This window comes from Trachypithecus francoisi, unplaced genomic scaffold, assembly GCF_009764315.1.
Source record: "Trachypithecus francoisi isolate TF-2019V2 unplaced genomic scaffold, Tfra_2.0 Contig00586, whole genome shotgun sequence".
NCBI lineage: Eukaryota > Metazoa > Chordata > Mammalia > Primates > Cercopithecidae > Trachypithecus > Trachypithecus francoisi.
The window spans coordinates 3,373,984-3,387,728 of record NW_022680749.1 but is presented as its reverse complement, the minus strand read 5'-3'; the positions used below and the strand labels follow the sequence as shown (position 1 = coordinate 3,387,728).

The window sequence follows — 13,745 nt, the reverse complement described above, 5'->3', positions numbered from 1 at the left end:
TACTTTTTTAAATTGAAATGACACAGCTGTCAAGGCATAATTCATTGTTTCAAACAGTTATATAAGGCAAGTGATTTATTTCTTTAAGCAACTCTCGAAACTGTTGATGAAACAGAGTTTATTTGTTTTAAATCAAATTTACATTGTCATTTGCAATTCTAATAGTAATTTTTCATTGTGAGTCACCTCAGTGCTATGCTTTGTGACTGCTTTCAAGATGTCTATTTTAAAATTCACAACTTATCTACATCACACATCCAGTGATGGGACAGTGAGGTGCTGGTAAACATTTTGTGTACATGCATTGTACAGATTTATCAAAGTTTCAGACAAGGTTTTCATTTAATTTTCAAAAGCAGTCACAAATATATTTATATGTGAAAGATACTCACTATAAATGTGTTGAAGGAATGGAAACTAGATTTCTAAAACCCTCCACATTCCAAAATGACTCAAGACAGAGAAAACTGGAAACAAATAGAGTTGTCAAGAACTGAAGACCTTAAGATGCACAATTTGTGGTCCGTTTGCTTCATGGTGAAAAAGGGAGAGCAGGCAATAAAAGGGTAATTTTGGCCCATGTGAAAAGCATGGGGAAAGTGAAAAGAACAGAGATTAGCAGAGGATTCTTCACAGTTGATTTGTGGCAGTTAGCTTTGGCAGTCAGAAGCACTTCAATAACAGAGAGGACTGGTGTTGCAAACCCCCAACCTCCACCCTGAAAATGCTTCATCCCTCTTCTATACTATGTTAGTTAATTTTCCTATATTAAGACATAGTAGCTAAAAAAGAGTTTTCTAGTGCTCAATCATAGTGGCTACTATTACATTTAGTGAGCCCAAGTTGTGTACCAGACACTTATTTTCGGTACATGCATTATTAATTATTTGGATCTTCACAACAATCCAATGAGATAGTTACTTTTATTAGTCCCATTTTGCACATGAGAACACAGAAACCCAGAGACATATAGTTAATTGCTCAAGAACAAACAGTAAATGGAGTCTGGAGTTGAGCCCAGGATTCTTGCTTCGGGGTCCATATTCTAAAATATAGCCTCCTCTCATGAATTTAGGTTTGTATTAGCATTTTTCCATCTTTCTGCTAATGACTAGCTTATTAAGAATGCAAATACAATACTCTGCAGAGATTTCATGAGAAATTGATCTCTCACCTAAGCATTTACTCATTACAACCTTAACAATGCATTTGTCCTTTTGATTCTATTACCAATTGACTATTAAGGAAGCAGAGGTATGTTGCCCAGAGTCACAACTGTAGAAATAATCTCCTCTTCTACTAACAGTAATCAGGAATGTGTAAGCTTTCAAAAAGGCCCACTCAAATCACAGTTAGACAGTCCTGATGTAAACAGAGTAAACAGGCAACCTGCACAACGGGAGAAAATTTTTGCAATCTATCCATCTGACAAGGGTTAATATCCAGAATCTTTAAGGAACTTAAGCAAATTTACAAGAAAAAAACAACCCCATCAAAAAGTGGGCAAAGGATATGAACAGACACTTCTCAAAAGAAGACATTTATGCAGCCAACCGACACATGAAAAAATGCTCATCGTCATTGGTCATTAGAGAAATGCAAATCAAAACCATAATTAGATACCATCTCATGCCAGTTAGAATGACAATCATTAGAAAGTCAGGAAACAACAGATGCTGGAGAGGATGTGGAGAAATAGGACTGCCGCTACACTGTTGGTGGGAGTGTAAATTAATTCAACCATTGTGGAAGACAGTGTGACAATTCCTCAAAGATCTAGAATCAGAATTATCATTTGACCCAGCAATCCCATTACTGGATATATACTGAAAAGATTATAAATCATTCTACTTAAAGACACATGCACACGTATATTTATTGCAGCACTATTCACAATAGCAAAGACTTGGAACCAACCCAAATGTCCATCTGTGACAGACTGGATACAGAAAATGTGGCACATATACACCATGGAATACTATGCAGCCATAAAAAAGAATGAGTTCAGCTGGGCACGGTGGCTCACGTCTGTAATCCTAGCACTTTGGGAGGCGGAGGCGGGTGGATCACGAGGTCAGGAGGTTAAGACCATCCTGGCCAACATGGTGAAACCCCATCTTTACTAAACATAAAAAATTACCTGGGCATGGTGGTGCATGCCTGTAGTCCCAGCTACTTGGGAGGCTGAGGCACGAGAATTACTTGAACCCGGGATACAGAGGTTGCAGTGAGCAGAGATGGTGCCTCTGCACTCCAGAATGGGTGACAGAGCGAGACTCCATCTCAAAAAAATAATAATAATAAAAAGACATATAGTGTGAAATAAAATAAGACCATTCCCTTTACTCTTTCATTTTGTTTTGTTTTGTTTTGTTTTACTTTGCAATGCTCTCCATTGAGAAGGGATTGAATTCATAGCAGTGTAGCTAAAGCTGTATATTAATTATAGATACACAGATGCTTACTCTTTAAGGTAAATAATCTCTTCAAGTGAAAGAAATATGCTTCTGTTGATAGGTAAACCTACTTAATTAAGGGCAAAGAAGAAAGGACCTTCAAGGCAATACTTTAATCCCTTTGCAAATACATACGATTATAGAATTTTAGCTCTGCCAAGGATATCTTCAAGTCAGAGGAAAATTGTACCATGAAGTATATCATTCATTTCCTCATACAGATGCCGTTCTCAAACTTTCTCTTGTGCTCATAAATTCGCAATTGTTCCATTCAGATATCATTCAAGAGAGATTCAAGAATCATGGTAACTATAGTTAGGATTCTAGAGTCTAGAGGAATGCATATCATTATGCCTAGAATTAATTATGTTTCAGAAGAATGATATTTGTCTTAGGAAAAGCTGATTATTTCAGTGAAAAACTCAAGTTACATTAGTAGCTGAACCAAAGACATTCTCTTTCTGGAAGATACTACCTTTTTCTGAAAGATAACCTGAAAAGTGGTTGCTTTAGCCTTGATTCACTTATAAATTTTGTAAAAATGTAACCATATTCCATTGCCCAGTTTGTGAAACTTTACTCCACAACTTTGGGGGAAAAAAAAGTGTCACCAAAATGCAAACAGGCATCAGAGACTCATGAAAGCAAGCTCTGAGACTATCATTTGTTGCACACTATTAATAAAATAATTTGTGTGCTTGTCACTCATGTTACTTCTCAACCACCTCAGGAGCTGATGTTCACACTAATATTTTTAAATTATGAAATGAAATTATTGTGCTTACTACTTGAGAAAGAATAAAAGAACATGGTTTATTTAAGAAGTACCATGGTGGGGGAAGAGTTAAAATTTAAACTTTCTGCCCTAGAAAGAAGGGTTTAACCTTAGATACTAAGGTTTTTTGTAAATTATTTCAGTCAATCAATCAACATGTATGTGCCCATATATCATATATATATGAGACAGAGAGAGAGAGCCTTCCTGCTAAACATCATAATCAAGATTACTAATAAACATTCCCTTCCAGTTACTTTTTTCTTTCTAATTGTCTTTTAGTCCATCTTTTCCTCTTAATAAGAATGCAGTCGTGTAGGAGATAGATATTGTTTGTTTTGGTTGCAGGAGTTTCAAAAACAGAAGAGTACTTAGTTTGCATTATGATTGCATCAGTAGCATTACAACTCATTTCCAGGGTGGTTCTTTGAAAACAGTAGTTTTATTCACACTTTCATGAACTGTATGTGCATTATTTTAAAAGATTAAAAAACAGGCCCTCTAAGAATAAATATGAATAACCCATAAACTTCTCCTTTAAAAAACAAATGCTTGGTAAGCAAGTTCTAAAATAGGATTTTTTTTTTCTCCAGCCTACTGCTATAAGTCTGTGCCTTTTTAGATTGTAGTGGGCTGTTGAGAGGAAAACACTAAGTACATGAAATGTGTTGTGTGTTTAACTGTTCTTTCAGCCCTTTCAGGAAGTGAAATTTAACTATTCCATTCATAAAGACAGAGAATTCCTTAACTTAATCCTTGAATGCTTCAGAAAATCCAATGTAATGGCAATCATGTAACATTTAGCTATTAGGACAGTGGTCTCTGGGTTAAATTTTGGCAAACGAGTATAGTGAAATGGGAAAAAAAAAAAATAAAGCCATGTTAGAGAAACTAATTTTTCGTACAATTTTCATTCCTTTTCTGTATCTCAGAGGTTCGTTTGAAGATTCTACAACCAGATTTTACACAGCATGTGTGGTAGAAGCTTTTGCCTATCTGCATTCCAAAGGAATCATTTACAGGGACCTCAAGCCAGAAAATCTCATCCTAGATCACCGAGGTTATGCCAAACTGGTCAGTGCATTTCACACATGCTTTCTGCCCTGCAGATTTAAAATATTTGTTTATAAAACTGTGTTCATTTGCTAATATGAAATCTCAGTTTTCCTTTTCAATGTTGTAACTTTCTTAAAAGCAGGTTTTAACATTACAATTTTCAACTGAATGTTCTTTCAAATGATGCATCAGTTATGAAAAATTAAGTTGGCTAAGTTTGAATTAACAATACTCTGGCAAAACACGCTTTCATAAGCACGAGAAAACATACTTATTGGCATGTGTACAGGCCTAGAAGTCCTTTTCTCTAGTCAGCTTTTTGCCATTCACAAGCAATGGGTTTTTATATTATGGAAAACTATAAATCATTTCAACATTTTAGATTTAAGAATAATGCTCATGGAAAATAAATGTGCTTTACAAGCAATGCTAGCCAGGCTATGTAATAGTAATAATAATAACAACAGTCAAAAGTTGTAAAAATTTACCGAAGAAGAGAAGTTCTCTTATTTACAAATGCACAACTTTCGTTGGATCTGTTACAGCTTGATTCCATTTTTAAACATTTTAGAATTGTTATTCAGCATGTGGTTTTTAAAGAAATCAAATCAGTGGCAGTTTTTTATTTGTAGTCTCAACCAAATCGTTTTAGAAAAAAATAGATTTTCTGCAGTCAAGACTCTTCCTTCAAAAGAGTTCCAGAAAAATGAAGAATACATTATAATTTTATTTCTGTTTATGCTTACCAAGGGCAGAGTTACCGGTCTCATAACTATGTTACTTACTTCCTGCAACAATAAAATAACTTTTCAAATAATTAATACTAAATGAATTGTCGACTTCATTAAATCCAGCAGAAACCATTTATATTCTGGGAACGATGTTAAGTAGGCCCAACTGGTCTTTAAAAATTTTTATGTACAGAAGAGATTCTGTGTTTATACCCTAACCTCCATTAGCATAAACAAAGGAAAAATGAAAACTATATTCAGAAAGAAAGATTTTCCTTTATTTTTAATGATGTGAATTTTATGCTATACTCACATGTCAACTTTTCCAATTAAAACTGAGTTTTATCAGGGAGACTTTGTTTGCAATACAGACTATTTCTTTGTGAAGATAGAACTATAAAAAGTGCATGTTTTAAAATCATTATGATCATCGGTATACTTCAGCAAAATAACTTATTACTTTAAAATGTAATCATAAGAAGCTTAAGCATCTTGCTTTTCTCTCTTTGAAAGGTTGATTTTGGCTTTGCAAAGAAAATAGGATTTGGAAAGAAAACATGGACTTTTTGTGGGACTCCAGAGTACGTAGCCCCAGAGATCATCCTGAACAAAGGCCATGACATTTCAGCCGACTACTGGTCACTGGGAATCCTAATGTATGAACTCCTGACTGGCAGGTATGGATATTGATAGGGAACTGCTGATAAAAATAGACCAGCAAACAGCTACACACTCCCGCTTTTGTCACTCTGATTAAACCATCTTAAAGTACATTTCACCATATCTTGGTACCACAGTTCAATTAGTTATACGAATGACCGGGAAAAGTAAGGTGTAAAATAGGTCAGTCTAGGGCAACCACCTCAGCACCAACTTTTGGTCTCATTATTGCTACTTCTTTTTTACATATATGAATGTGGAAGGATATAATGTCTTTCTATGAGATATTTTAGCCCAGTCATTTAGCCAGCAATGAAACAGGGGAGATGATAATCATATAAAAATATCTAGGGTCAATTTTCTATAGAAGTAAGAGGACCTGTTAGCAACTGTTATATCTAAATGAAAGGTGACTGCTTTGTAGATCTTTCCTGTAATGTTATAATCATCAACTCAAATAGGCACTAGGGACACCGCAAGGTATAAAGCAGACTTTAAGATCCTCAAGGACCCATACTAAAAGAACAAAAAATACACTACCATGACATGTGCTAAAACAGTGAGTGACAAGGGCGTTATACAGATTTCAGAATAGGGCTGAGTTCCTAAAGAGGCTTTTGAAGAATGAATATAAGGCGGTTGTGTCTTGAAGGAAGAATAGGACTTAGATGTAGAGACCAAGAAAAGGGTATTCTAAGCAAACAGGCATGGCTTAAAGAGAAAGGCAATGGTGGTCACAGATATGGAGAAGGTCCGTGTAAAAAAACAAGATCAGTTATCTTTTGATGATCATGATTGCTGCACTCGAGTGTTTGGACTCCATCTACAGAGGGAATCATTGAGATTTTCTGACAAAGGTTGAGTGATATGTATTGTGGTATTTAAGGAAAAACAAGTTGGCAGTAATTGAGCTAATTGGAAGAGGAATTGGAAGCTAGTTTGAAGATTGTTGCAGTAATTTAGTTCTAGGACACTGACAACCTAGAGTGGGGCAAGGGCAATGGAAAGAAATAGTAAGTGTGAGGCAAGATGTGAAGAATTACTTAAGAGGACTTAGTCACTACAGTAAACATGAGAGAAAGACTGAGGACTTTGAGCACATGGTACTCCGTGAGGATTCAGTGCATACAAGAAAATGTAGAAGAGTGTCTCGCACATAGTAAGCATTCCATGAATGTTAGCAGCTGCTGCTGCTACAACGACAACAATCATTGCCAGAAATAGTTGTGTTTTGATTTTATTTTTATTTATGGGCATTTTACATTATTGCTCTTAAAGTTTCTCTGTTGACTTCAAATAAATTATGTGTGACCTAATCCAATTTTGTTCAATGTGGATTGTTCAATTTTGTTCTTGTGGATGGCGGTAAATTATTTTAAAAGTATGACCAATTAAGTAGACCTGTAAAGATATGAAGAATTTGGACAAAGTAGAAGGTTAAATTTAACATATGTATGTGGATGGATAGATAGGTAAATAAGCAGAGGGATAGATTAAAAGGTAATCTTTCTGTGTGCTTAGAATTGCTATAAGAATCAACTATATAATAAATAGAAGAAAACTAAATATTAACTATTTTTGAGGAAGCAAAATATTTATTTATAATAACTAGACTAAAATGTTAACCATGAAATGTCTAAACTTTATGTGACATTGTTTATTCATTAATAAGGTAAAAATGATTAAAACCTTAATCTTAAAAACTGGCATGTACTAAACTGTAAGAAATAATTAATAACAGAAAACCCTTAATTCTTTACAGATTTCACAGGCTACAATATCTGACAGGAATATAATAAAACTTGGAATTAATAACAAAGATTTAAATAAAAAGCCTAAATACTTGAAAATTTAAAAAACACTTTTCTAAATAACCTCAGGCACATAGAAATTATGGAATAGCAGAGCAGTGATAAAAACAAAGCACTATAAGTCACAATTTGTGTTGTATGGTCAAAACTGAACTTAATTTTTTTTGCCATAAATACATATATTGAAACATTATGATTAAAAATACCTAAACTTAATATCCATTTCAAGAAATAACAAGACAGAAACAATTTTGGTCAAAGACAATAGCATTAAAAAACCTTTACATTTCTTTTTCTACCCAAAGAGATGATGGTGGTGGTGAAAGATGGTGACCAAGGTTTGGGGTAGGAGAAGGCAAGAATAAAACAAGTAGGATGATCTTTAGTTACAATTAAAGTTCCAACAAACACACCTGCCAAACACAGTGAAGTGTGGCATGTGACTAGGAATGATTCTTGGACTACAAGCATGACTCCAAAGTATTTTGGTCCTGAATGTCATATCTAATGATCTTCGATAGTAATAATAACATTTAGAGGATTGGCTGGACCTTGAAAAAGCAAACACTGTTCATGTAGAGACATAATTAAGTACTACAGAATGAAAAAGGAATTGAGGTGAAGGAAAACCCATACAAATGTACCAATTCTGCCTTTTAAGGCTTATAATGTTGGTCAATGAAGCAACAGGGAGTGAAAAAGGGGAGAGAGGCAGTGTAATCACATGATTTCGGAGAATGTGGTGGGGCTTCTGTATGAGCCACATGACCTCCCTGAATGCTTTAAATTGAGGGCAAAGGAAATACATGATCTGGTCATAAGGCAACAAACTGTAGTGAGGACTGGTGAATTTCTCATTGCTTCCTAACCTCCGATCTTCCCTGTTCTATTCTTCATGGTGGGTGGCCCAATCTAAGGATAAGTAATAGTCAGAAAGGGTCCCAGGGAAGCCAGTCCCTGCCCCTCTTACAACCCCAGGCCCCTTGCAAGCATACACACCAACTCCTTTCTTACTGATTTTGCTCAAGGATCCATTTCCCCCACCAACTTAGGAAAAGATGAATTTATCTCCGTTTTAGATTTTGATTCAGCTCTATTCCAGTCACATGGCATTCCTCTAGTGATTGGCATTTATTGGATTGGGTACATAAATTAGAATAATTTTAAAATACATTATTAGAGGAGAATTCTTTTTTTCTACAATAGCTACTCAGTAAATAATTACTGATGAATATAAGTCCCTATTTCCACTGGTAGACTTCCTATAACTATGAGGGGAAATGGCCATGATGAAACTAATACTGAGTATGGCAGAATGAAAAGCTGGAAAAACTCCAGGTATTTAAACCACTGATCCTACCAGGTCTAGAATTTGCCCTACCTCTGGAATGTGCTTTTGTAAGTTCAATATTTTCTTATTTTAATCAGTTTGAGCTGATGTTTTCCATTTATGTCAGCTGAAAGATGCAAAAGTAAAAGGAAGCTAAAGAACACACAAGAAAAATGAATCAAGGAAATATAGGAGGAAGTGTTCAGATAAACTCTTATCTATAATTTCTTTGAGGCTATGAAAAGTATGATCTCCCTAAAAAGTAACCTCTAAGATATTTGCCAGTGTTCATAAATGAGAAGACAAGTAACTAGCAGAGCTCAGGACTATTACAGAAGTGAAAGTCATGCTGTAAGTAACAGAAAATAAAATAGTAACAATTAAAAATGCAGCAAGGGAGATAGTAGACAGGCTTGGAAAAAATAATGAAAAAAGAAAAATAGATATGATTTCAGAAAGAGAATCTATTAGTCAAAGGAAATTGAAAAAAAACATCAATTATGTGTATGAATAGAATATTACAAACAGGAGAAAAAACATCTTTAATTACATAATAGAAAATCCATGGCAGAAAGACTTGACTCAGTGTATCATTTTGATCTGCAGTGACCATGGGGAAACTGATTCAGAATAATAACACCACAATATGTTAATGTGGTGAACTAATGAATTAAATTCATTAATAAGGAATAGTCTTATTGGCATCAAAGCCATAAAAACATGGCATGTGTGGTATTGGGAGTCAAGACAGTTAAAGTTCCAGTTGGCCTCAACCTTCTCTACAGCACCTTTAATGCCAAAAGATAGTATATCAAGAACTACATAGCTCTGAGGGTCAGAGAAGGTATAACCCAAGTAAGTAATTTATGCTGAGTTAAGTTATTCTTCAAATACAAACACAACATATAAAGTGTGGACCCCAGGTCTTTCTCAAAAACACTATTATTCAATCAAGTCAACAAAAAGATGAATCAAAATAAAGCATTCAGGAATAGAGAAACTAGTAAAAAGATTGATGATGAGCTTTGGGTCTCATTAATTAGAACTGATCAATTGTTAAATCAAATAGTTTAAATGTGGGTAACTGAACAGAATGTAAACATTGTAGTGTTTGGCAATCTTAAAATAACACTAAAACCAACAAACATTAAGGTGGGAGGGAAAGCAGGTATAACTATAGGTATAGTTATTTCTCATCATTAATAATTAGTAATCTTACATATATTTTATAGTTAAAATATGTCATTACAGAAATCTCTAAACTCAGTTTGAACTTTTTTTAATTTTAGAGAAATATTTAAGGAATTAATATTGGCTAAGGAGCACACATATTTGAAATTTAGCATTTCTTTTCATTTTACGCCTCAGTTTAACTAAAGTAAAATTAAATCGAATATTTTTTAATTAAAAATATGCATAATATAATCCTTTGTGTCTACAATCTACAGAGAACTCTATGAAATTATGTTTATCAAATGTAGATCATTCTGAATATTTTGAGGTTTTGGACGACTTTCTTCTCAATAATTTTGTTTTCTATATTGAATGAATATTAGACTAACATGCATCACATAAAAACCACAAATGCCATATTTAATAATTGATTTTAGTTGTCTAAGATAAGCAAGTAAATATAAAAGCAAATATATATATATAGGCAAATAAATATAAAGGCAAAACCATAAATTAGAAATCATTGCCAAAATTTGGCTCCTCCTCATTTTTTAAAGTAAAAATGAAAACTGGCATGTTAAGAGATTAAAGATAATATTCAACCATAGAATCACATAAAAAGAAAATTTTAAATTCTAAGAGAATACTAAATAGATTTGCATGTTTATACATTTTTAAGTGATTTAAAATTAATAGGCAATTACTAGCTAATGACATATTAAAGTAAATAGCGCTTTTCACAGAAAATCAAGGCAGAATCCGTCACAGCCCTTAACACAGGTAAATCTGCTACTCCTTGCTTTGAATTACTCATTAGACTGCTTGATAAAAAGAAATAGTTTGAACTGCTCTTAATAAACATGAAGGGCAAAAAATAATAATAATTCAGATTTCTTCCCCAAAGACACACAAAACTTGTATTAAAGAGAATAATTAAATTTCCAAATAAATCATTCGTCAAGGTGTATCATTATCTCCCCTCTGAGCTGTGAGAAATTTAAAGGAAAGACCTGACTTTAGTCATCTTTGCTGCCACAAACCACATTTCAAGAATGGATAGGTTTACAAAAAAAAAAAATTCAACAGATCTGGCTCATGAGGGCTGGGGCTTTACAGCCTTGCTAGCAAAGAGGATGCCTAGTGTTAAGATATTTAATGAGGTCCTCTGAGCAGAGAGAAAAGTATAAGAGGAGTACTATTCTATAGAAACATTAGAGCAATAAATATTTATTGACCCCTTAGAATGTACGTGCTGCAAACTCTACTCAACTCTGGGAATACCAGCGGAAAACAAACTTCTGGAAGGGAAGACAGACATAAAATAAATAATCACACAAATGAAAAGACAATTACAAAGTACAGTAAATGGCATAAGGGTGCTCTAAAAGTGTAACAGGGACTCTAATTTAGATTAAACTTTAAATTAGAGCATGAAATTAGATTGTTAGGTTACGTGGGTTGATACAGGTTATGTAATTGGTTGTAATAGGTTGACTAGAGTAGGCCTTTTTGGAAACAACATAACACTTATACTGAAACTTGATAAAGTGAGGCATTGGCCAGATGAATGTGGGAAGAACCTTCCAGGCCAAATAAATAACACCATGAGGTAGGAAAGTGCTCGGCATTTCAGTGGAACAGAGAAAAGGCTATTGTTTCTGAATCCCAGTGAGTGAGGGTGATAATAGCATGAGATGGGGTAGTATCATTAGTATTCCTGTGGCCCCTCCTAATGATTTTGGACTTCATCTCAAGTATAATGAATGAGTCAGTAAGTGTGGAAAAGGTCAGAGAGTGAAAGAAGTATCTTGATTGACCAAGGACAGCATGAGGGCTTAGACTCCAGCACTGAAAACAAATCAGGAGAACAGCAGATAAACTTGACCCATTTCTGATTTTGCTAAGCGATTTACTTGGAAGGGCTTCCACAATGTTTTGCTGTTAATCTACTTTCATTCCATTGTCACTATTAATCTAAGCCCCCCAATATGAATTGATGTCATCTGTGGAGTTTATAGCAATTCAAGTGTTGTCATGTAGGAAATAAAAGTAATATCTCTTGTCATGTCTCTCATTCTTGCAGCCCACCTTTCTCAGGCCCAGATCCTATGAAAACCTATAACATCATATTGAGGGGGATTGACATGATAGAATTTCCAAAGAAGATTGCCAAAAATGCTGCTAATTTAATTAAAAAACTGTGCAGGCAAGTATTTCAACCACATTATTTTTGAAAAGATCATAATGTGAAAAAAATAGATTTAATAAAACCATTATTTTATTTTTAGGGACAATCCATCAGAAAGATTAGGGAATTTGAAAAATGGAGTAAAAGACATTCAAAAGCACAAGTAAGTGTTCGTTCCTTATAATTTTAGGTTTCAGAGTTCTGAACACCTGACGTCATTTCCCCAGGGTGTTCTTTTTAAGTTACTGGTGTAAAACTAGTATAATTAGCCTATAGGAACATCCGAAGACAGTGTATTAATTAGTTAGGCTTTTAAATGCCTTTCTAGTTGTGATTATGAAACTTTATTGATATTTATCTGACAACCCTGTAACATAAGAAACTGAATTCACTGAACTCAGTTTCTTACAACTCATACCAACTAGCATTTTTTTCCTCTCTGGCACAAGGAGAAAATGTGTATTTTAAATTTGGGGGTTCTATTCTCTACCACAGTATTACAAACAAAAGTACCCTACTGTATCTTACCTGATTTCCTAAAGACAAAATATATTTTGTCAAGCATTTCCTAATTAGATGTTATAACAAGAGAAAAACGTAAGCACAGAATACAGTGTTTTTTAAACAATAGCAACATGTTAAATATGAGATCTTTCCTATGTTGATTGGATGTTCTAAAGCTAAACTAATTGGTTTTTCTCTATTTGTTTGTGTAACACTGACAGGAAATTCACATCCTTATCAAATAAACATGTTTACTAAAATACCTCTGAATATCTGAAAAGCCTGCTAAGAATTTGTTGTAAGCATTTGCTAATGGGGAAACCCTTCAAAGACAAAAGAAAACAAACAAGCAAAAACTTTAGTCTTTTTTGGTCCTTATTTTAACAGAAAAACTGTACACAAAATACCTTTATTCTAAGTAGATATTCTTCATTAAAAAGGGGGAAAAAGGAAAATGGGACATGTAGAGACTACTACAATGATGTGAAAAGGTTAACTAGCTGACATTGTGCACTGAATCAGTGGCAAAAATGGTAAGTTTTCTATCCTGACTTTTCATGTCCTGGTTCTACCTCCTTAAAATAAAATATCCTGTAAGACACAGGGCCAGATACATTATGACATTTATTAAATTATCATTATAGTGTAAGAACAAGATCATAGAGACATTATGACTGAATTACAAGGAAAAAGTATTGCATGTTAATTGGTGTTTAAAATTTGACAGTTATACTTTTAAAAATATGTATTTCATAAAATAAACTAATTGGAAAAACATATGCAATTCAATAGAAAACATTTTTGTCACATGAAAATGTTTGCCTAACTGCTTCCCATTAGCCATGGACATTGTATACATTGCAACAAGAAGGTTTTAGCTGACATAAAATGTCTTTATCAACGTTTTTTCCTTTTCTAGATGGTTTGAGGGCTTTAACTGGGAAGGCTTAAGAAAAGGTACCTTGACACCTCCTATAATACCAAGTGTAAGTAGACTTTCCAGCTTATAATTGTGTGAGACACTTGATAGTGTTTATGCCAGTCAACAATGATCTGTTATT

At 34.0% G+C, this 13,745-nt stretch overlaps 1 protein-coding gene and 1 long non-coding RNA gene across 4 annotated transcripts in view; one reads left to right on the top strand and one right to left on the bottom strand.

Annotated features, from left to right (window-relative positions):
* Nucleotides 1-13,745, bottom strand: part of LOC117085949 — a 72,302-nt gene that overhangs the window by 37,702 nt on the left and 20,855 nt on the right. The gene's annotated exons all lie outside the window — the stretch shown is intronic.
* PRKG1 (protein kinase cGMP-dependent 1) overlaps nt 1-13,745 on the top strand; it is a 1,377,278-nt gene that overhangs the window by 1,357,824 nt on the left and 5,709 nt on the right. For both annotated transcript variants that reach the window (XM_033215293.1, XM_033215282.1), the window contains exons 13-17: nt 4,164-4,305; nt 5,532-5,695; nt 12,076-12,198; nt 12,281-12,343; nt 13,604-13,670. In XM_033215293.1, the coding sequence (XP_033071184.1) occupies nt 4,164-4,305; nt 5,532-5,695; nt 12,076-12,198; nt 12,281-12,343; nt 13,604-13,670 (559 nt within the window). The remainder of the gene's footprint in view (nt 1-4,163; nt 4,306-5,531; nt 5,696-12,075; nt 12,199-12,280; nt 12,344-13,603; nt 13,671-13,745) is intronic.